Below are 22,744 nucleotides of genomic sequence, written 5' to 3'. Positions count from 1 at the left end.
TCGTGCGTTTTTATGCTAAGAAGTACACTTTTAAAAAAACCCTCAAAAACATCGTGTACTTCAAATGGCATTGAGTCTGTATTTTATTTTGAAAACGTTTGACAGTTTACGCCGGAAATGACGTTTTAACTACGAGCGCCGCTTCCAAAACACAGCCTGAAGTCTGCAAATGGAGCCAAAAAAATGGCATGATTAAGTGACTTAGACATCGCACAGGTCTGGTCATGTCTGTGGTGACAGTCCAGCTGGGTCAGTGCGGTAACCAGGTGGGACAGGAGCTGTTTGACGTAATTTGTAGCGATGCTCGCGACGTCCACAGGAAAACGTACAGCACGGTGAGCTGTGAGCGCTTCTTCCGCGAGACCACACAGGGAGGTAAGCAAAGGCTCCGAGATGACTTTAATGCGACTGATTGCTGTGACGTGGGCGCGTTTTTATACAGTTTGTGTGCGTCAGACCTCGAAGCCAGGGCGGTGCTGATTGATATGGAGCCCAAAGTGATCAACCACAGCATGAGCAAGGCTGCGAAGTCTGGCAGGTGGAGGTATGGAGAGACTTCCCACTTCAGCCAGAAACAGGGCTCTGGAAACAACTGGGCCAATGGGTGAGATGTTAACAAACCACACGAACTGGAATACCATACAGTGCATTGCAACAGAAGCACACCCTTCAACATTTCCCTGTTTGAAACACAAACGTCTATGCAGGGTTTCCCCCAGAAAACCCGCTAAGCTCGGTGGTTTGGGCGCTCAGGCAGGCATCCATCCAGGGGCACGCTGTGTTTTTGAGTTAAAAAGTGTTTAAAATTGAGAGGAAATTTGAAAATATCACTTGATGATTATGTGTTGTTGGATGATTGATATCTGAACACCAACTACATAGTCTTAAAAAATGTAAACATTTTTTAAAAACGTAAATAAATAAGCAATGCTAAGCCTGGTGGGGGTGCAAGTAAAGCCTGGTGGTCCGCCAGGCTTGTAATACACTGGGGGAATCCCGTTCTATGTAATGTCTGGGATTTTAATTGTGAAATGTACTGGACATTATGCATGGTTTTCATTTATCTACTTATTTACCAATCAGCACGTTGCAAGCTCACCTTTTGCAAAGTAACTCAAGTGGGTTAGGTTGGACTGAGAACATCTGAACCTCAGTTTTCACATTTTAACACAGATTTCAACTGCATTTTATTGTGGAGTTTGACAGGTCGTTGTAACATATGGACATTATTTGATCCAACGTGTTTTGTCGTTGCTCTGTTTTTGTGTTTTATTTAGGTGTCTCATTATGAATACAAAGATTTTAAAAACTTTAATTTTCCTTAGATTTCAAAACAATGCACTACCTAGGTGTTGGTATCACATTTAATGCTTTTAAATGCTTTTGCAAAGCATCATAGTTGGCCTCTGATCTTCAGACAAGAGGAAGTTTTCTCATCATACACGCATTACCATCCATCCAGGTATTGCGTCCATGGCCCTCGTCACAGAGACGCGGTGGAGGAGCTGATGAGGAGGGAGGTGGAGCACTGCGACATGCTGGCGGGGTTCATCCCCATCATGAGTGTCGCAGGGGGGACAGGCTCAGGAGTCGGTACTTTCGTCACTCAGTGTCTCAGAGACGCCTACCCATCGTCGTTTGTCCTTAACCACCTCACCTGGCCATATGGGACTGGGGAAGTATGTCATTATTATTTGCCATTATTATTTTATTTGTTACATTCATGGACAAGAGCAAGGCTTAGTTGTATTAGTAAATAAATTCAATCTGACTTGCTGGATGTTACCTTTAGGGTCAAAACCTGACTGAGGATAACTTCTCCCTGTCTTAACCCGGGGGGTAGCAATGTACAAACTGGAAATAAATAGGAAACTGAAATCATAACCGTACATCCATATTCATCCACTGTAGAGTCTTTCATGAAGTCATCTCTCCACACTCCATTCTTCCAGGTGATTGTCCAGAACTACAACTCAGTGCTGACGCTTGCACACCTCTACCAGCTCTCTGATGCCATCCTGGTGCACGAGAACGACATTGTGCACAAGATCTGCAGTCAGCTGCTGAAGATCAAGCAGATCTCTTTCAGTGACATCAACAGGGTCATTGCTCACCAGCTGGGTGGGGTGCTGCAGCCCACGCTCACTCCCGCTTCCTGTGGAGCTTACAGTAGGCATCCTATTGGTAAGAGCAGAACACTCAAGTTTTATACGCAGTCAGAAAGGCTTGGGAGTCTGATTTCAGTGTTCAGTTTCTTTCCTTCCACCCCTGGGTTCTCCTTTCCTTGAATCCTACCACCGTTCCTGATGTGTCGTCTTTTTAACAGATGAAAGTTTACTCTTGTAAGCGTAATTGCTGTAAATTCACAATCAGCGCTTGTATTTTATATTTTTGAAATTAATGTCAAATACTAAGTACTCTGGAAAGTTGAGATCCGAAAAGTAAGGATTTTTGCCTGAAAGAAGTTTTAAGAGCCGTGCATGTTTTTCTCAGTTGTAGTTCTACTAGTTAATGTTTAAATCGTGTGTAAATTGCTCCATAATCCACTTGTAACTCTCTTCGATTTTCAGGTGAGTTGATGAGCGCTCTCGCCTGCCACCCAGAGTACAAGCTGCTGAGTGTGTGCACCATCCCCCAGATGGCCAGCTCCTCCATCCCCTTCAGCACCTTCAGCTGGCCGGCTCTGCTCAAACACCTGCGGCAGATGCTCATCTCCAACAGCAAGATGGAAGGAGGTGAGATTTTAGTCCAAAAATAGAATTATAGCTAGTTCACTCACCATTAGTAGTATAAAAAGGAAAGTCTATAATCTCTGAGCTGAAGATTTTTTTTTGTTGTAGGTATAGACTGGCAGGTCTGTCCACCTCCAGCCTCAGCGGGGCGGTCCAGGAGTCTCTCAGCTGGGAGCTTCAACACCTCCCTGGCCAACCTGCTCATCCTGAGGGGGAAGGACGTCTACAGTGCAGAGACGGGTCAGAGAACACGGCTGAATTTGATACGGATTCATAAAGTGGAAGGAAAAAATATTTATGGTTTTCTTTCACACTGAAGTGTTGTGTCCATGTGTTGAGCCCCATTAACTCAGACATTGCTAGATATTTTAACAGTTCACTCCAGAAGGCATCTGGTTTTTAAAGACACTCCATCTTTGTGGAAGCCATATTTCAAAGAGAATACTGTTTGCAGTTGCAATATTTGCAAGGTGAGATTAGGTCAGATGAGGCCAAATTTAGGGTTTTTGGCCAAAGTGCAAAAAAATGGTCATCCTCTTTGAACACTATTCCCTAAAAATGATGGTCGGACCTTCCAGTGGGAACACAAACCTAAACAAACAGCCACTGCTACAGCAGACTGGCCTGCATCAAAGCATTTTCCTGTGTTAAAATACTCCAGACAAAATACAAACATAATGTTTGTGTGAGGGATCATTAAGATTCTGTGGTACATTTTAAAATTGATGTTCACAGATGAACTGTGTTCAGTCAAAGAAATCTGGGCCAACATATCGGTCTAGATGTGCAAAGAATGAAAATGTCCTCTTAACTAGACTGAGGCCAATCAAGTCCTTCCAATATTTGTCAATATTGAAAATATTGAAGATTCATTTTTGCAATCTAGTTACTTTTTTCATCAAACTAGGTTCTCTTTTTGCATTATATTCATTATTTTTTGTATTTTAAGCAAACTTATACTAATACCCTCCTGAATTGAAGGTATCAGAGTGCAAAGGGTTTCTACAACATTTAGCTTTGGTGTGTGTATCGTATAAACTCCACTTACGTTTTTAGCGTACATAAACTGACAAAAAGTTAAGAATAGTTTTGAACAGCACTGCATCCAGATGTGTCTGAGTAATGGTATAAGCAAATCTTTAACAGGAGTGAATTCTGTTTTTATCCCCAGGGGGATTTGAAGACTCAGCTATTTATACTTCATGGCTTCCACCAGATGAAGCACTTAGCTTGTGGAAATCCCCTGTTCCCTTCAATAAGTATGAGAAGTCTGCAACATTGGTTAGTAACAGCCAGGCTCTGCTCAGACCTCTGGATGACATGGTGAGAAAAGCCTGGAACATGTTTGCTTCCAGGTAAGTCGAACTAGAGCAGCCTTGACTGAATAAAAACTTCAGTTTCATCATTTCTATTCATCTCAATCCAGACTAATTAGGTTAAATAATTAGTGTGGATCAATGGTATTTTTCCCTGCAGGGCCTACATCCATCAGTATGTTAAATATGGGATCTCAGAGGAGGATTTTCTGGACAGCTTTACATCTCTTGAGCAGGTGATCTCCAGCTACTCTGAGCTTCAGTAACCGAGAGTAGCTGTGAGAGACGACACCAAGCAACACAGTGGACTGATTTTTACTACATTATTTATTTTTGGTAGATTTTTTAAAAATTGTGTAAATAAAATAATTTGCTTTAGGAACACTGTTGGAGTTTATTTCTTCATACCTTCATGGCTAAAGGTTGTGACTTGCTGAAAGGTTTGATTTTCACAATCTTTACTTCTTCACACACACACACACACACACACACATACATATATATATATAAAATCAAGAAATGAAATTTTTAGTATTTAAAACATTGACCTTTAATTTTCAAGACTTTTGCTATTTTATAGCACAAATGACTGTTACCTTCAGTTATAAAAACTACTGTATATATCAAAAATAACTTAAAATAAAATAAAATTTTTCAATTTGATGCTTTGAAATTTGGCTTCTCTCTCTTCAGGAAGCTCCTACTCTTTATGATCATAACTATTCTCCCTCATTGTGCTGTTTACAGCTGTTCTTAGGAGTATCGGACTGAGAAGTTGCTCCTATGATGAGTTCAGCAGACGTGCCAGGTGTTTGCTAATTGCTGCTGCCTCTAGTCTGAAGGAGATAAATGGGAAAGGTGTGGAAGAGAGGGGTTCAGTGAAGCAGAAGCTCCAAGGTGGAGCTTTGAGGAATAAAGCGGCGCTTTGTGGTAGCAAGGGTTTATTAACCCCTGAATGGCTGCCAGGGGAGATTCAGGGATTTCTCAAACATGCATGAAAGAATAAAAGCAACACACCAGGCATATTTGTGATGAGGGAGTAAAATGGTTTAAACCTCAGCAAATATGATTTTACATAACCGTGCCCAAATCCCTATTTAAAAAATTGTAAGTACTATAGAAAAATTTGTTGTCAGCTTTAATTTTTAAATGATAGAAAAAGAGAATGTATATGTTTTTTTCTGTATGGGATATAAAGCAGTTTTCAATATTATAAGGGAAAAAAAAGATCTACATTTAAAAACATCAGTGTGATCTTTATCATTTTTAGCCAAATAGGAGCCAAATACAACTTAGGAACTGCAGGTAGGAGACTCTGATCTTGGAGGAAACCATGTTGAAATAAGATTTTAGGCACAACGTTTGATATGCAACTTTTCCCTTTGTTTTTATTCTGACAGTCCTAAGCTCAGCGACTCTCTGTTCATGACAATCCATTTCTACCAGATGTAGAGATCAGAAGCATTATCACCATTATATGGTAAAGTAATGAGGTGTTTGTGAACACTCTGGTTTTCCAATTTAAGAGTAATTGGCAACTATCTTAACAGTAAAATATTTTATTAAATGGAGGAGTTCAGAAGTAGAGAGGATATAATGAACAGAAAAGAGGCAGAAGTCATATTTTAGTTAAAATTTGTGTACCCAAACAACTGGATCACAGCTGCAGTTCTGACAACCACTTCTCCCATTTTAAATCTGATCAACCTGAAAGGCAAATGTGGACATAAACAAAACAGTCAGGATCTTTGGTAACTCACTTTATTCGATTTTTACACGGTAGAACTGGGCAGACATGAGAGCAGAGCAACAATGTGACAGGCAGGTCACCTCACATCCAACAAGTGGATGCGTCATCTCAACATAGGTTGAGCGGCTGAAAGGCCCACTGCTTCAGCCAGCTTACAGACCGCTGTTGCCATGGAAATGTAACCGCCAACACCAGTCTGATAAGCTAGCTGACGGGGTGGGAGAGTAGTTTGGGTAAAGGGGGGATAGTTACAGAGAATCCTAAAAGAAAATAACTGATTTCATGCATCAAGAGTCAGAAACATCTTAGCTGGCATAAATTGAAGGTTATTTATTGGATTAATTAGTACCAAGAGCCCAGTCAGGCTGACAGTATTAAGGAAATGTTCCAGTCATATTACTTAAATTTGATCTGGCTACTTACCTTGTAGATGCTCAGTTCTTTGAGAAAATTATACATTAAAATTATGACAGGAATAGTGCAGTTTTTGAGGATGAACACTTAGGAGAGAATACGTTAAAAAAAAATAAGACTCAGACTAAAAAAAATGTCAATTCCACATTTTATGTATGATCTGACCTAAATGTACAGAATAGAAATGGGACCATTTGCTGAGATTACAATGTTACTGCCTTACTTTTTTTTTTTAGTATTTTGGTTCTTGTTCACAGCAACAACTGGAATAGAAACACATCTGATCATACAGTCAAAAAACATATGTACACAATGTGCAAACCATACATACCCCACTGTATAAGTTGATATTGCTTTTTTTTTTTTACCCTCCCAATCACTTTCAACTGACAGTACAAGAAATAAAAAAAAGAAAAAATATGTCTGAATATTTACCATGAAAACCCTGAAAAAACTGAAAAGAAACATTATCCATTTGCAGTCGTCTTGGCAGCACATCGCAAAAATAAAATCAACTCCCATCCACACACGTTACATAATTAAATAAAAATCAAGTCCTTAAGTCAAGAGCTATATTCAAGGGAATTCAGGCATTCCCAACTTGCATAAGGCATAGCATCTGATGGGCGCTGCCCTCAGCATAGCAGCTACCATCAAATCACCGCTTTACTTTTGAGGTTAATGAATGGATTAATTTAACGTTAAAGTAACATCTTAAGACCGCTAGCAGGAGTCAGTCACGCTACACTCACGCAGAGTGAGATGAGAAGAACTATAAAACTCGACAGAAACAAAACACAGCACATACATCCTTGATAGCACGTGCGCAGACTCTCACACACACACAAGCATTAAATGCCCGTTTCTTTTTCATCTTAATGCCTCCGGCCTCTCTGAGCAATGAAGATGGGTGAGGTTTGTTGGTAAGTTGTGAGCAGCAGCTGCAGAAACACAGTCACTTGGATGCATGAGGCGCTTTGCTTCGCCATCACTTGCTCTTCTCTTCGGAGTGCCTCAGCTGCTGCAGTCGCTTGGCGTAGCTCTGAGCCATGGAGTTGATGATGGAGATGACAAAGTAGCAAACCATGACAAGCACCACCTTCTCAAACACCCACGACAGCCAGTTTTCATCCTGGAAGACCCCAAATGAACAAAAATATGGTATAAGTTGCACTCATTTCTGCAAACCAGATAATGAGTAGACAAAACCAGCTGGTGCTGTACTTATATGTGTTTATGAGGCTAGGCTAGTAAAACTATGTGTTTGTACCTTCTTCCAAGTAAATTATAATTTCTTTTATAATACTTATATTAAACAAAATGCTGGTGTGAAGAAAAAATATGGGGGAAGCTGTTTTTAGTTACACAATTTGCCCACCAGAGGGCGATATGTTTAGGATCAGAAACTGGATTTGAAATTCTTTGCTTCAATCTGTTTAGAAACATTTACTATGCACATTTCTAAACTCTGACATAGCTACTCTGTCCTAACATTTCTCAACTTCTTATACCTGTCATATCAAAGCCTCTCAGGTTTCTCACATTGATAGACAGATGGAGGGGGAATAAAAAGAAAAGATTATGAAAGTAAAAGCTAATGTTCTTACCGCTGGTCCACTCTTTCCAGCATGGTGTAGCTTATTCTTCTGGGCTTCCAGGTACTGACTGAAGGGCTTCTGGAGTGATGGTCCTATTGTAGGAACAGACCTGGAAGAGCAAAAGTGGAAAAAAAAAGACTTATAACTCACCAACCAAGCAGTCCCAATAAAAGCTTTGAAAGCTGGAAATAAAGTCCTGATCCACCGGGCCAACCAGCAGCATCCGAGGTCCCATCCTACAGATGGGCCCTGTGCTTCAGCAGCCACCACCTCTAATTGTTACTGTGAGAAGGAGTAGGCAGCAGAGAGGAATGAAGCAGAAACTCCTCTGTCCTTCTTTTATATTCTTAAGCTCTCTATAAGAGTCTGTGTCAGCCCCCATTCAACCAGGAAGTGAGTCGACATGATGTCATCACCTTTACCACCACTGGTGCTTTCATGGTGGAAAGACAGCCAATCAGTGTCTGCTAATTTCCCTATTAGGCATGAGTGGAAGCGCTCACCGGGGGCCAGTCATAACGAACACCGCTTTAACGCTTCTCAAGTCAGAGGTAGGATTTGTTGATGTGGCTCTCTACATGCCGGTAAAGTGAAACAGAGCTTGAATGGAACATCTATTATAATGTCAAACTTCTAATTACAATGAACACAAAGAAAATACTGCAGGCAGTAGACAGTCCTCGTGAATTCAGCCAGGATGTAAACATGTTGTCTAGACTTGACTAGACTAAGCAAAAGGAAGCGCGATAACAAGTACCAAATGCAGAGAGGGTAATTCCTGCTGCTGAATAACACTCAACTTGAGTGACTCAGGGTTATCTCTCCATCCTTACACACAAACAAACATAATTTTAGACAGACATAAAATTAAACAAAACACCCAAATCAGCAAAAGGCTCCATTTGTACAAATCATAGCGAGTCACCAAGGGTGATCTTCATGGGAAAGAACCTTGGAATCTACTAGACCAGGAAAGAAAATGTTTTTTTTGTCTAAACATGGTCAAAGTTACTTGCTTGGTGATTCATATTGATGACCACGGTTCTGTGAATTTGTATTCACACGGTTTTCCATATGAATACGAATTCACAGTAATACACATTATATTGAAATTCCACAAACTTCAATATAATTTATTGGTTTTTATAATGTTTTTCTATATGATTAGTGGCCTTTATTCAAGCTTGACAGGAAGAAGTCAAGCTCAAAAGGCCCCAGGTAGGGAATTGAACCACTGACCCATGTGACGCCCCATTTAATGGGTTTTTAAGTGGCAGACTCACAAAGTTTATAGTTTTAAAGTGGAAGTTTTTTTTTTTTTTAGATATAAAACAATATTCCAAACGTCTCATAGGACACTGTTCAATCCATTATACAAAGATTCAAAATATAGAGGTGGAAAGCTGAATAAAAAGTGGTTGTAATGGTTTAAGAAGTTTAAATCCACTTCTCAGATTTTACTTGTAAATGACATTAAAAGCCATGCATCATATTTCTTCCACTTCACAATCTAACGTCACTTTATGTTTCTTTTTCACACAAAGGTCAAGAGTTGTGGTCAACTGTAGCAGAGCACTTTATCTCTTAATGTTGGATCATAGTTTTAAAGTTATATGAAAGAAATCTGCTTGATGAACAGAACTTTCTGAAAAAAATTAATAACTTTTGCTTTTATTTCATTAAAAAAACCCCAGCTAATCCCAGCAGCTGTATTGATTCTGTTGCCTGAACAGCAGGAGCAGACAGCAGGCGTGTCGCTCAAGTCTGTGCTTGTGTTTCCTGCCCTGTTCGATCATCCTGTCAGTCAGAGCTGAACCCCATGAGTCAAATCACCCTGTTTGAATGTTGAATGTGACCTCATACTTTTGGCCAGCAGTGCAGCAGAGATGGATTGCATGTGTGTGTGGGGGTAATACCTTGATTTCGACTCATATGCAGTGAAAGGATTTGTTCATATGGGACCCCCTCCCCCTCGACCGATCAGCACTCAGAAATGCATGGGAAAATGCTGAAGAACGCATTCCTAACCATAAAAACCAAACCAAAAGACATTGGTTTTACAAAGAAATAAGGTTCTCACACACTTACCCGATGAGTGACACCATTTGCTCCACTATATGCTTGCTGAAGGTAATGATAACAAAAAGTTTCTGTGGAGGAAAAGATATTAATTAGCATTTTTGATTGACAAATTACAAAGATTTATACGAAACAAATTCACTGGTAAAAAAAATAAAAAATTTAAAGTCTGTCTTTTTGACAGAACAACTGTTGAACAGCCGAGGGTCATTGAGGCTCACAGACACCAATTAGAAAACTCAAACCTGGCACTAAGGCAAAATTTTAGGCTGTGAGGGGGTTTGTGTGGTTTGCAAACAGCCAAAGCAGAAGGGCGGGGGGCCCAAAACCACACTATTTTCCCCCTCCGGTTCTGAAACTGATCAGCTTTAAACAGCATGACACACAGCCCCCCTGGACAAGATCAGACAGGATAAATCATGTGATGTCTGAGAAGTTCAAGGTACAGAAATGGGTCTCCCCTGCAGCTTTGAAAGTCTGCTCCATTTCCTTTTAACTTCTCATGTCCACTCAGTGTGGCCCGGACCCCTCCACAGGAAGAGGTGACTGACTGGTACCTCCAGGAGATGGACTTGTTCAGTTAAAATAGCGAGTCACTTAGAAAAACAGTCAGCCCCTCATTGTCTAGGTTTATATTAGTCACTGGTGTGAGAATCACAACTCCACTCTGTATAATTAAAAATTTTATTTTCTGATTGGGCTTTTTGTGTCATTCCCAACTCTTGTTAAAAACTTCTTCCGAAGGCTACCTCCTTTCATCTTGGAGCCTCTTTAAGAGGTCTGGAAACTTGCTACAGCTAAAACAAGACGAAGGAAAAACCCAGAGGAGCAGCTCAGCCATTGGTGAGAGTCAACCAGAAGTGCACAATTAGGAGTTTCATAGTAACCATCTCATGATCTCAGCACATGGCTTCATCTTTCCCACAACCCTTTGAGGTTCTGGAGATTCATCAAAGTACACCAGTCAGCAGTGAATCCTTTTCTGCTAAAGTGTAATTTCTGATATGCTGTATTGTGCTGTGGTTAGACAACCTTGATGAAATGATTCAAGAGTTTGAGTCATATCAGAAGATGTTTTTATGAGGGTGTGAATGTGTGTCAGTATCGTTTCTTAAGAAAAATGGAACAAACCATGAGAGTAGAGCCAGAACTCTGAACCACCTTAGATGAACCTTTTATCTGCTCCACTGACCTGTATATGCATCTTGATAATGGCTTTCCCGATCAAAGTTGCTCCAAAGAAAGTCCAGAAGGGAACCAGGAAATGCCCACAGGTTATTCCCGCCAAGTCAAAGAGAGGATTGGGAATCTGAAAAATGCACAAGAAAATGAACTTCTTTCCTGTCAACACAATTAGCTCAGCAAGAGTGACATGATGAAAAGAAACTCATGAACCTTTTCATATTATGTCAAGTTGCAACCAAAAGCTTTAATGTATTTTTTTAAAGATTTTTTGTGACACATAATTGTCAAGTATGATGAAAAAAAAATCCAAATTTCAATATCTGTAAACAACCATATCTGAAAATTGAAATCCAAATTTCAATATCTCTCTCCACTGCGAAGAGAGAAGTGCTGAGCCGAACAAGGCTGAAACAGCATAGGAAATGGACATCATCCTTTACGACTTCTCCTTCTGTTTGCCGATTGGCCTGGTCAATAATCGACTGGACAGAATCCAAGCGAATGGGAGAAATCCCAGATTGTACAGTAAGCAATAACTGAACAGGAAGGTAATGGCCAGCCTACTTGTGTGTGTAATCAGTTGTTCTGTTCAAGGCCTCATGGTTTGTGAACAAACCACTTCATAAGACCAGAGAACACAGCAGATATACTAGGGATGAATTCTGAGGATCTCAAGAAGCACTCAAATAATGAAAAAGTGCAACACAAAGAGACTAAATATAAATCCACACCACAATTTTCATATTTTTATGTTTGCCAAAAAGAGAAGACCGTACATCTTTTTCCTTCCTCTTGACAATTATGTGTTAATTTTGTTGGTCATTGCTGGTAATCTTTGACTGTGATGTGACAAAATGTGAGGTTAAATACTTTGGAAAGTCACTATCTGTCAACTAAAAGATGAATAAATCTCTCTACTTACAGAGGCACAAGCCAAGATCCCAAAGAATCCAACTTTTTGCACCATGTGCTGAACTCCCAGTTTTGCTCTTGTAACAAAATCCTGCAAAACAAATTGAAAATGCTTTTCAATGTGGGATAGCAGTCAGACATGACTAGATAAATTTGTAAGACTTTCACAAACCATGCTATTTTAAATCTTTTTATTCAATCACACAAATTTAACATATAATTTTAGATCTTTGAAAACATAATCACCCTTCCTTTTTTTGTATAAATAAATCAATGCACTTTCTTGTGGTTTTTATTACACCATTTTACTGTAACAGCATAATGAGGAACACGAGCCCTGGTCAAAACTCTGTGGTGAACTACCTCCTATTTTAGAGCTTTGTAATTTTTGCTTTTCTTCTCTCCATTTGGTGACTCTTCTGGCATTTTGCTCAAATCTGTGTGGTATAAAAGTGCCACAGCCCTTCTGATTGCATCTGTATTCCTACCGGGGGGTAAAACTCTGTGGTTTTTCTGTAAAGATCACCGCAGAAGCAGGAAGGCAATTAAGAGGCTGTTTGAAAACCTGCTGGAACAGTTAAACATTATTTTGGAAAAACAAGATTTTGTTTTGACTCAGCTTTATAATAAGCACACATGCCAATATAATTAAATACATTTTTAATGTGGGTCAGTTGATAAAGTTGGTTTCTCACAGAATCTACCGCCATAGTTCAGAATGTATGGTAAATATTACTAACCTTCTTTGCTTGTTTTCTAATTACATGGATTTTTATTGTTTACAGAGAACATTATTATTCTGTAATTTTACTCAACAGCGGTTCATCAGCCAGCTCTTCACTTCTGACACTATAAAAAGGAGGAGACAGAGAAAAACGCAGGTGCAGAGATCTTTCCAAGCGGTGAAGTGGGACTAAGTGATGGAGACAATGTCTCCAGTTTTTGGTAATCTCCGTCCTGCTGACTCAGCATCTGATCCAAGCGTTCTCCAGTCATGTGAACTCTCTTCCTGACAGAGCTGTCTGTCATTCAAATTAGAGGCCGGTGAGAAGAAAGAAGCAGAGAGAGATGGAGGGAGGCAATGAGAGTGAAGCCCGAGGGATGATTAAAGAGGGAGCTGAGCTCGGGGTGACTCACCCACGAACACACAAATTTACTGGAAGTGCAGGGAAGGAGGGGCTGCGCTGAAGTCACATGCTTGCTCAGGACCAATCAGAGGCCTGCTTGGCACTTGGCTTTGTTCATTTAGAAAATTAGGGCAAATAAAATAAGAATCATATCTTACTGAGGTGATGAGTAATGAGTAAATAACTATGATGGGGGGCGGGGGGGACCACACAGATAAAACTTAAACATCAGTTTGGTTATAGTGCTTCATAAATGAAGACTAAAGAAAAGAAAACCATTAGCTGTTATAAAATCTCTGGAAATCGGAGTAAGAAATAATATACATCCACTTAAATGTTAAACTGGGATAATATACAAAATATTAATATTCAATCAACAATGAAGACAATATTCTAAAAGAGAATATTTGTTAATTATACAATCGAAAACCACTTGATAAACGTGAGTGTTGATCTTTCTGACCTGTGCACCCTCTGCTTGCTCGAGCATCTCCTCAAATTCCTCGTAATCTTCATCATCTGGATCAGTTCCTGACTGACGAGCCGCTCTGGCCATAAAATACGGAGGCAACTCTCCGATGGCCGTCCCTGCACCCTAAACAGACACAGCTGTAGTCAGTATATATTCACATTTTTCTAATTTGTTTGCATATTTGACCAGTGAAACTGTCAAGTCTCTCTTGTCGCGTCCACCACTCACCCACATGCAGGCCTCCAGCCGAACCTTGGACATAATTGAGAAGATGGAGATGCTGTCCTCCAGGCCTCCATCTTTGGGACAGATGATCTGGTCGGGGTACGGAGGCTCTGGGAAGTCTATGGATCCACATTCATACGCTGCCAGGGTGACTGAAGCTATGTGAGGACCCTGAGAGAGAGGTTGGGCGCACAGAGACAACAAGAGAGAAAAATCAAATCCATTAGACCAAGACTTTGACATACATGGAAAATGTCAGGAAAGATGAAAAGCTTAAATATGGCTGCACAAATGGTGCTATTCATATGATATATTTTGGTTTTGGGTTTAAATAACCACAGGAACAATTGCATCTGCTAAAACGTCATAAAAATGATTTCCTAGTGTACTTTTGTTTTGATTTGTAAGTTTCCACTAAATAAGTAGCAGGCACTAACAGCAATTTAACTATTCCCAGCTTCCTAGGCTCTTAGTATTTTTGATGAAGGGAATGGTGAACTAACACAACATCCACCCTACCACAGAGACACACAGATTGGAGCCGAGTCATACAATGTGTCTCTTGACCAGAAGATCATCATTTTTCTTTAAAGATTTCTGATTAAACTAGCTCACCTGCCCTCGCCTGCAGCTGGCCCACCTGCCACTAGAACACAGATAATCCTTTATGGTATCAACACTGACAGCTAATGGACAGGCCACCATAAGTCAGTGCTGACAGACTTCTTCAACACAAACAAAAAAGCCTTCTTTAGCCCAACTGCATACACAGATGATGATTCTTAGTTCTCACAACACACTTTTTCAAATCAAAGACTTGATTTAACACTGGCTTTAACAAGACACAAGCAGCCAGTGTCTGACTAATTAAAGGAAAAAAATGAACACAAAGGAGAAAGGAGTTTCCCTTAATGAAACCGTCACTCCTAGTTACCAAGCATAGATCCGGGTACTTTATTAATTCTTGCAAGATAGAGAAAAGCAGACGTGAGTCACTGAGACTCAGAGTCTGTTCAGCCTGTTCTAACTGGTCAACAGAGTTAACATCTCATGACAGCGTTAACGCTGGGAGACCTCACGTGAAGTTTCTCCCCTGAGGGGGGCGACCAACTGTCTGTACTGGATTAGCAGCAATGTCACTCTGAGAATGGTGACAAAGACCAAACTTTGACGCTCGGGGAGAACGTCATCCTTATCCTAACAGGGTGAAAATGCAATGAGCTTCATCTAACTGCACCTACAATACAATTCAAGTGTTGAATGCAGCCGTCTCACAAGTCAAAAAACATCTTGATATAAAGGAATAACAATTTAAATTCAGGAACTATTATTTACAATTAACTCATCTTAATAACTTATTTCATTAATCATTTCAACTTCCTTGAAAACACAGTTAATACACTTATCCTCTTGTTTTCTGTGCTCTAGCATGCATGTCTATTGGTTTAACACTGTTTTACAGCCTTAAAACACAGGATACTGTCAGATAAAATCTGTTATTAACAACAGGTGATTTATTTTGCTTATACAAATTTGATTAAACACACTCTCTGCTGACCAAGAAGCTGTTTAATGTAACAAGAACCTTTTGATTTAGACTAATGAGTCAGCTGCAGGAGCAAAAGTATTTTGCAGGTTCCCAGGGAATGTCTGGAGAAAAATTATTCATTATAGTCTTTGGTAGTTTTATCATAATCTGAATTCCTCTGACGCCCCAAGACAGGAAAATGAATCTTACCAAAAAAGAAAATTAAAAACAATTTAGGGTAAAGAGTAGTTAATAAACAGTTGCAGAAATCTAAGATGTAGTAAGTTGAATCTAAGATATGATGTAGATTAGAAGACATTTAAGGAACTAAATTGGAAATGATTAATTTGAGACTTTCTGATCCTGCAGAAACCTTCATAAAAAGGTCAGTTTTCTAAGAAAACAGACATTTTGAAGAGGTAAGCTAAAACAAAATTACTTTCCCAATACAATTTACATACAAAAAAGTACATTAAGAATGCTTAAAGGAGCCTTGAGAAAATGTTCATTCTTCTTCAGCATCTCTAAACAGAACTCTTCTTTGGCCTTTTTATAAAGATTTTGGTGAAAACTCCTGGTACACATATCTTATAAATAATGTATGTATTCTAACAACCTTTTTTTTGTTTTTTACAACTCTTATTGTAATATTTTTGGTAATTATTTTAAATATATATACATTTATGTATACTGTAGTGATAATCTGACAGTATGTCAATTAATCTTGTGTAAAAGACCAAAAAAAAAAAAAAAATAAGATGCTATATGTCTTACACAAACAGATTAAGAAGTTAAATGACAAGATGTTGAATTTTAGAAGAAAATTGAAACTAGAGGATCAGCACTGAAACATCATGATGAATCACCATGGTGATGACCGAACCTCATGATCTAATCCTCTCCCTGGGGCTCCTGGATTGAGGCAAATCCACAGAAACTGTGTGTGGTTTATATTCAGATTGTCACATGAAACATAAATAACTGTGACAGTGAACACGGTGCACTGTCAAGATGAAGTAAATCTAGTGCAAAGAAAAATGGGAACTAGTCTCCTTGTGAGAAGCAGCCTTGTATCATGTGAAACTTTCAGTTTTTCAGTGAAGAATTTAAATAGTTGCAGTAATTTGGGAACAGTTGAACGTGTGTAACAAATCAGGATATACAGTGAGAATCATTTAAATGGATAAAATCAGTTTGTCCATAAGTGATTTTTCAAATAGTTTCCAACAGAAGAGGTTAAGCCCAGAAGCTGTATAAAAACAATAAAATTAAATGTACAGTGAACTCTCGCTATAACGCGGTTCACCTTTTGCTGCTTTGCGGAGTTTTTTGTGCAGTTTTTTTTTTTTTTTCACAGTACATTGTGTTCTGCGTCCTGATTGGCTAAACAGTCTCCGCGCTTCTTCTCTACCTGTGTGCCAATAATGTTACGGTATTTAAATATACATAATACAGCGTGGCAAATTTTGGCAAATATTTTTGCCCAGAAGAAAAAAAGAGTGATAACAACTACTGATAACTATGTTCTTCTCTCGAAAAAACACACCTGCACCACAGGCTTCAGAAGAAAAAGACACTAAAGAGCGGAGTCAGGCCGCAGCGTCACAGTCAGAGGAACAGTGAAATACGAGTCACAATTTGTCCTACTGTACTTCGTATTGATGACTAAAATGATTATTTTACTGTAGTTATTTGTAAAAAAAAGCGTTAAATTTGTTTAAAAAATGCTTGGGCCTGAAAAGAGGTTTTGTTCTTTGGTTTCAACGTAGAGTATTTAATTATGTTGTATAATAATTGTAAAAAAATAAAGGTAACTACTTCACGGATTTTGCCTATCACGGGTTCTTTTCGGAACCTAACCCCCGCGAAAAACGAGGGTTCACTGTAATCTTTTTTTCTACCAAAAATAAAAGGCACATCAGAAAGCTGATGCTCCAATAAGGAGATTGAATTATAAGAGTAAAATGAAAATTTTAAAAATATTTATATTTTTATGTACGAGAATTGGCAGAAAATTCAAAACATAACTGGACAAAGAAAATGATCAAGATGAAGCCATATATTCTTTTTTTTTATTAAACCAAGTACATGCAATAATACAATATGATTGATTGGATTTACTGTGTATGTATCAATGCAGTTGCTTTGTAACTGCATTGATACATTTGAATTAGTTTTTTTAGAGCAACATTTATGTTTGAAAAGCTCCAGACTGAAGGCTTTGATAACTGTGTGAAAAGTATAAACCGTCTTGAATAAGATTTTTTTATTGCCAGAAAAATACTGTTATATCTTTGTCAGTTCACATCATCTGTTCCTCCCTTATAATTATATACAAGTGAGTGTTAGCAATCAACATTTACTTAGAAAGTTTCTTAATTAATTACCAGAGTAGAACACTACTTATGTTATTTTAGTGATAAAAAGTAAGAGTTTGAAATGATATAATCTATATAGTGTTGTAAAGCTTGACAAATGTGTTTTGTCTCTGTACCATCATGATGTTGATGCCATCATAGAGCTGTTGCCACTTCTATTTTTACCCCTTGGTCACAGTGTACCATAAATAATGGTTTAAGGACAAATAGTGAAAATTTGTTAAGAATAATAAGATGTTTTTGTTTGTTAAAAAACAATACTCAGAAGTTACAAAGACAGACTTTATGACCTTTGGAGAAATGGTGCAGTGGAAACATGAGTCAATTCCAGTGGAACAGCCCACACTCTGAGCCTAGGCCCTGGTGGTAAATTATTATCTTTTAATGTGATAATATAACTAATAAAACAGAAGAAGAATTGAAGTCACACATCCTCTGTATTATGGAACAGCTGAAGAACCAAAGGCATTCAAAAATCCAACACAAAACCCTAAGTATCTGAATGACGAACCCAAGTAAACCAAGACAGCAGAATAAAGTGAAACAAATTCCAACTGATCCTGATCAAAAAATACTCATGTTTAGGATATTTCTGAAAGCTGAAAGATCACCTATATGCATTTCATATGATTTAGTTGCAGTGGAAATAGCAAAGGGAATTCAGCAGGCCCACATGTGGACACTGAACACCTCAAAGTGGACAAGCATTGCCGACTTTCTTCCACTCTTTAATTTAAGCTAAAGTCTACTTCTGACCACATCTAAGAGAAATGACACACACTTTCAGTGACTCGGTCAATGTAGTTACTCTCAGACAAGCGTCAGCGGGCAAGCCAAAGGTCACTCCTGGTTAGCCTTAAATTGATGGGTATTTTGACTCAGAATGTTTAACAAGAATGACTTATTCCTGGGTTTGGAGGATGGCGCCATCATCTGGCAACAACAGGGATAGCCCTATAATAGTAGTAGTTGTGGTTAATCTCAAATACTCAAATATCTGCAGGCATTGTTACCTTGTAGTGTCATTTCAGTCCAAAATAAAACCACTACCGAGTAGGACATAGAAACAGTATACATGCAAAGCCAAGCAGATTAGCCCTTCACTTCTGATGAAGGCTGAGTTGTTTCAAAAATACTGAATTGAAACTAAATGGACGTCATAAAAACTATTGTGGCAATATCGTTAGAGTTAAAGTTAGTTGCTGAAAAGGTAATATCTTTTATTGGCCTTCAGGATAACATTACAATGCTTCTCAAGCAAATGCATATTTGAATATCAAAATTGAGAAATGGCCCTCTACACATCAATTTTATTTAACTTTTTCATCAGTGAATCTGACAAAATAGAAATAAACTTCTCTAGAAATATGGACTTATAGGTATTTAAAGTTTAAACTGTTATCAGTAAAGCCTAAAGGACTTCTGTTATCTTTACATGTGTATGTAAATTTAAAAGAAAGGCCCATTTTTCTTTGGAGCCAATTTCTGTTAAACATGTTTTGCATAACCAGGAACATGCCAATGATGTTCTCTTACCAGATAAAGGAGGAACGTGTGCAGACCAGTTCCCAGTCCCACTGAGGACAGGATCCCAAGGCCCACCCAGTAGGCACACCACAGGAATTTCTTCTCCAGGTACTGAACATACTGTCAGGGAATGTTAAGAGAATGAAAAATAAATATTTGAGGAAACAGAAAAGTCAGTTGAATGTAGGATTGTGACATGACATATTTAGGATTTATTATGCTTTGATTTTCATACATTTATTTACTCAATGATAAAGTTTAATTTAGATAGATACAAATTAAATTACTTTTTTTTTTTTTAAAGATGGATACAACTTTAGTGTTCCTGTTTGACATTTCAAAATGTGAAGTCCATTTAGAAAACGAGATATAATCAGATTACATTCAAGACATTTCTATAAGTACCCAGGAGTGGGACATCCCAACAAACTCACGCAATGTCAGGAAGTGCATCACTCAGAGAAATTGTAAGCAATGCAAGAGCTGCATCTCAACTCTACATGTAAAATGTTACTCCTGACAGTACAATCAGAAACAGATGGAACATCTATGGCTTTTCTGAAAGGTTCTCAAGTGAAGGTGTTTTCTCCCTCATAAAAAGAAGTTAACACAATTTAAGTTTGCAAAGTTTGATCTGAATGAACCACAGGACTCCTGGAACCACGACTGTGGGATATGTGAGGTAAAAGCAGAAATGTTTGGACACAGCACACATCATGTTTTACAAAAACAAACCCATAAATAAACCTCACATCAACTGTCAAGCATGATGCTGGGTGAATGATGATTTGCCAGCTGTGTACTTTCTGAAAAGACCACAGGGTTCAAGTCAACACTCTGCTGTTACACCTCAATGACTGAGCGAAATCATCGCAGACCTTTATCAGCTGACCTACGTAGGAGTGAGACCTCATCTGTGTGATGATGAAAGAGGGCCAGAGTGATCAGCCAGGGGATTTTACAGCAAAAACACATTTCACCCGGGCTGCTTTCTCACTTTTAACACACTGAATGGTGCTGAAGTTCCGTAAGACAGAAAAAATCACAAGACTTCATGAAATTGTTGTGTCTTCAGTAGTTGTGATGCTTAGAAATAAAGCAAAACTAATGTTGCAAGAAATTGACAAGTTTTAACTCTTTAGAGCCGGGAGATATACGACACTAAATTGTATCCTTCAGAGTGTCACTACGTTCCTCCAGTGGTTCTGCAACACCAGCTTCTCAACAAAGATGTGAGAGAATGATTAAGACATACAGGAAAAGTTATGATTGTGCAAAAGCTACTAAGACCATAGCTCTCAAGCACAGTGTGTAATTATATGGCTTTTAGAACAAGGTTTCAAATCCTATTTTGATTTGCTGGATGTAACTTTATACTACTTTGTCAACGACTTGATTTTCACTCCTTTTAACTCATTAATCAGTCAGAAATTCTATGCAGTGCTTCTCTGCTTTAACTGAACCTTGACAGCGAACTGCACTGATTAACCCATAAACAAAACTTCCAGCCAGCTGAAAGTGTGATCAAAGGTTACGTGCCAACAGTGTAGAGTGCATAGTCTATCAACACAAGGTTTCTCTGAGCAAAGTCTAAGATGATAAAAACCAAATTTTCATCAACTGTTTCACAGTTTTCGATGTGGTAGTGGTGTTCATTTATCTTGTTAAAAATAAAAAGTAAAGCCTCACCGTTTGGTGTGATCCATCAGTGGAGTATGTGATCGAGAACAGGAAGCATAACAACAAAAATACAAACACTGTGCCTCGCCGGTGCCAAAGTCTGTGTGTAAAAAGAAGAAAACAAAATGATCAGCTGCCAAATATGCTGGTTGATTAAATATAACTAGTCTCTATTAAATATTCTTATGACATTAGTTTTGTTTTCAATAATTCTCAATTACTTTATCTGACATAAATATTTTTGAGCTGTCTAAAAGGTAAAAATAGTACAGGTCTTCAGTATGTGTGACTGACTTATCAGCAGGAAATTTCCGAGTTGTTTGAAAAGGAAACAACAAATATATCACAACTATGAATATGTACCAGCATAACCTCAACAGAGCAGTGCAAAAGCAAAGATCCAGTAGCAAAACCTGTTCGAGGCTTACTCAAAAGTCCATTCCTTTAGCTTCACGAGGGTCTCCAGAAGAAAATAGTGTAGAGTGTCAACCGGCCTCCTCCACAGCACTAGAGACAAACGCTCCTCTTTGTCCTTCTGCCGTCTGTCTCTCAATAACAAGTCTGAAGGGCAAACAGAGCAGGAATCATCTTGAGTTTCAGTACAACTAATGGGCTCATTAACTACCACATCCTGTGGAACTGATAATGCCAAATACATAATAAAGGTTGTAGCCAGAGGTCTGTCTCGTTTGCTGTCATGCGGTGAGTTGTCAACACGGGTTAAAACTGAAAGCAGCCCGAAATGAAACTGCTGAAGCAATTTTATGACACCGACATGAGGTTGTTGTTAGCGATGGAAACATCAGTGTTAAAGTGAGCCGAACTTTTTAGGTTATCTTCGGCCCTTAAACCTTTCACACTAACCTGTGGACTTGCCGTTGTGCTTATCTTTGGGTCCTGCTCGTTTCTGAGGCTGCTCACAGCTTGCTCCATTGGCTGCCATCACTGTCACCGTTTCTAGCTGTTTAGGCAGTCTACAAAGAAAAAGACGAACAAATAGCTGTTAGTTTTACATTCATCCGGGCTCCTTGTGTCCAATTGCTTCCTACTGTCCAAGGAGTAAAAAGGAATAGTCTGTCACGGGACTACGTGGAGGAATAACAGCATTATTTGCGGCTCTTGAGCAATAACCTGTCAAAATATCAAGCCGGGTAGCTCACGTTTCTGTTCCTGGCGAAAAAGATAAAGAGAGAAGCCACATAAATAAAGACAGACGGGAAAAATATTACCAATAGACTTACAAAAATAACGAATAAAGCCAAGTGGAAGAAATGACTCTTTGTAGGTCAGTCTGTAACAGGATACGAAGTCAAATGCGCTGATTCCACAACCGTCCACATGCTAACCGGCTAGCCAACAGGCACACCGGAAGCCTTTACATTTAAATACGAGCTCTAACATTAATTACTACTCACCTTGTTTGTAGATTAATATATAAACTTATACTACACCAAAATAACAAGAAAGCAAAAGAAAAAAAGGTGATAACCGATTAATTTTGGTTAAATAAATCAGTACCACCGTACCTCTTTCCTGTCTTCTTCACCCGGACACATAAAACGTAGACGTGTCAAAATAAAAGCTAAACTATATTGATTCTCAACCAGTTAAATAATGAATATTATCAAAAACGAAGAATCCGTTTGTCTTTTGATTTTAAGATCTTTGATTTTTCAGGTGGGACAATTTTGCTTGAAACTGCAAATATTACAAAGTAAATGATAGAAGTGTTTCCGTTATAAGCGTGTTGCTGTCCAATAAGAAGCTGACAAATTTACAGTTGGAAAGTGTAACCATGGCAACGCAAAGCTTCGTGTAACT

General features: G+C 38.7%; 2 protein-coding genes across 3 annotated transcripts; one reads left to right on the top strand and one right to left on the bottom strand.

Annotated features, from left to right (window-relative positions):
• The first annotated feature begins 95 nt into the window (after window positions 1–95).
• Window positions 96–4,432, top strand: tubd1 (tubulin, delta 1). Its single transcript, XM_027999760.1, has 8 exons — window positions 96–375; window positions 457–604; window positions 1,463–1,679; window positions 1,953–2,184; window positions 2,571–2,735; window positions 2,841–2,972; window positions 3,904–4,087; window positions 4,209–4,432. The coding sequence occupies exons 1-8, from the start codon at window positions 225–227 to the stop codon at window positions 4,312–4,314; spliced, it is 1,335 nt and encodes a 444-aa protein (XP_027855561.1). The 5' UTR covers window positions 96–224; the 3' UTR covers window positions 4,315–4,432.
• A 1,361-nt stretch (window positions 4,433–5,793) lies between these two features.
• Window positions 5,794–22,600, bottom strand: vmp1 (vacuole membrane protein 1). 2 transcript variants are annotated; one of them, XM_027999166.1, is made up of 12 exons: window positions 22,450–22,600; window positions 21,788–21,897; window positions 21,352–21,484; window positions 20,933–21,023; window positions 19,253–19,363; window positions 13,814–13,981; window positions 13,577–13,708; window positions 11,997–12,077; window positions 11,082–11,198; window positions 9,899–9,960; window positions 7,820–7,919; window positions 5,794–7,344 (listed from the first exon to the last, which is right to left on the bottom strand). In XM_027999166.1, the coding sequence occupies exons 2-12, from the start codon at window positions 21,864–21,866 to the stop codon at window positions 7,201–7,203; spliced, it is 1,218 nt and encodes a 405-aa protein (XP_027854967.1). In that variant the 5' UTR covers window positions 21,867–21,897; window positions 22,450–22,600; the 3' UTR covers window positions 5,794–7,200. The 2 variants fall into 2 exon arrangements, with proteins under 2 accessions (XP_027854967.1, XP_027854966.1); XM_027999165.1 differs by lacking the exon at window positions 22,450–22,600 and adding an exon at window positions 22,165–22,386.
• Between the last annotated feature and the right edge of the window lie 144 nt (window positions 22,601–22,744).

Source organism: Xiphophorus couchianus, chromosome 18 (genome assembly GCF_001444195.1).
Source record: "Xiphophorus couchianus chromosome 18, X_couchianus-1.0, whole genome shotgun sequence".
Classification (NCBI taxonomy): domain Eukaryota; kingdom Metazoa; phylum Chordata; class Actinopteri; order Cyprinodontiformes; family Poeciliidae; genus Xiphophorus; species Xiphophorus couchianus.
The sequence above is the reverse complement of the archived record's forward strand: the minus strand, read 5'-3'. Positions and strand labels throughout refer to the sequence as shown.

Excerpts from the sequence above, each read along its gene's own strand:
- tubd1 (XM_027999760.1), top strand. The coding sequence starts at position 225 with ATGTCTGTGGTGACAGTCCAGCTGGGTCAGTGCGGTAACCAGGTGGGA. Across the intron at positions 2,736-2,840 it reads CAACAGCAAGATGGAAGGAG|GTATAGACTGGCAGGTCTGT; the intron begins GTGAGATTTTAG and ends TTTTTGTTGTAG. Across the intron at positions 2,973-3,903 it reads CGTCTACAGTGCAGAGACGG|GGGGATTTGAAGACTCAGCT; the intron begins GTCAGAGAACAC and ends TTTTATCCCCAG.
- vmp1 (XM_027999166.1), bottom strand. The coding sequence starts at position 21,866 with ATGGCAGCCAATGGAGCAAGCTGTGAGCAGCCTCAGAAACGAGCAGGA. Across the intron at positions 13,982-19,252 it reads ACACGTTCCTCCTTTATCTG|GGTCCTCACATAGCTTCAGT; the intron begins GTAAGAGAACAT and ends CCTCTCTCTCAG. Across the intron at positions 7,920-9,898 it reads CAAATGGTGTCACTCATCGG|GTCTGTTCCTACAATAGGAC; the intron begins GTAAGTGTGTGA and ends TTGCTCTTCCAG.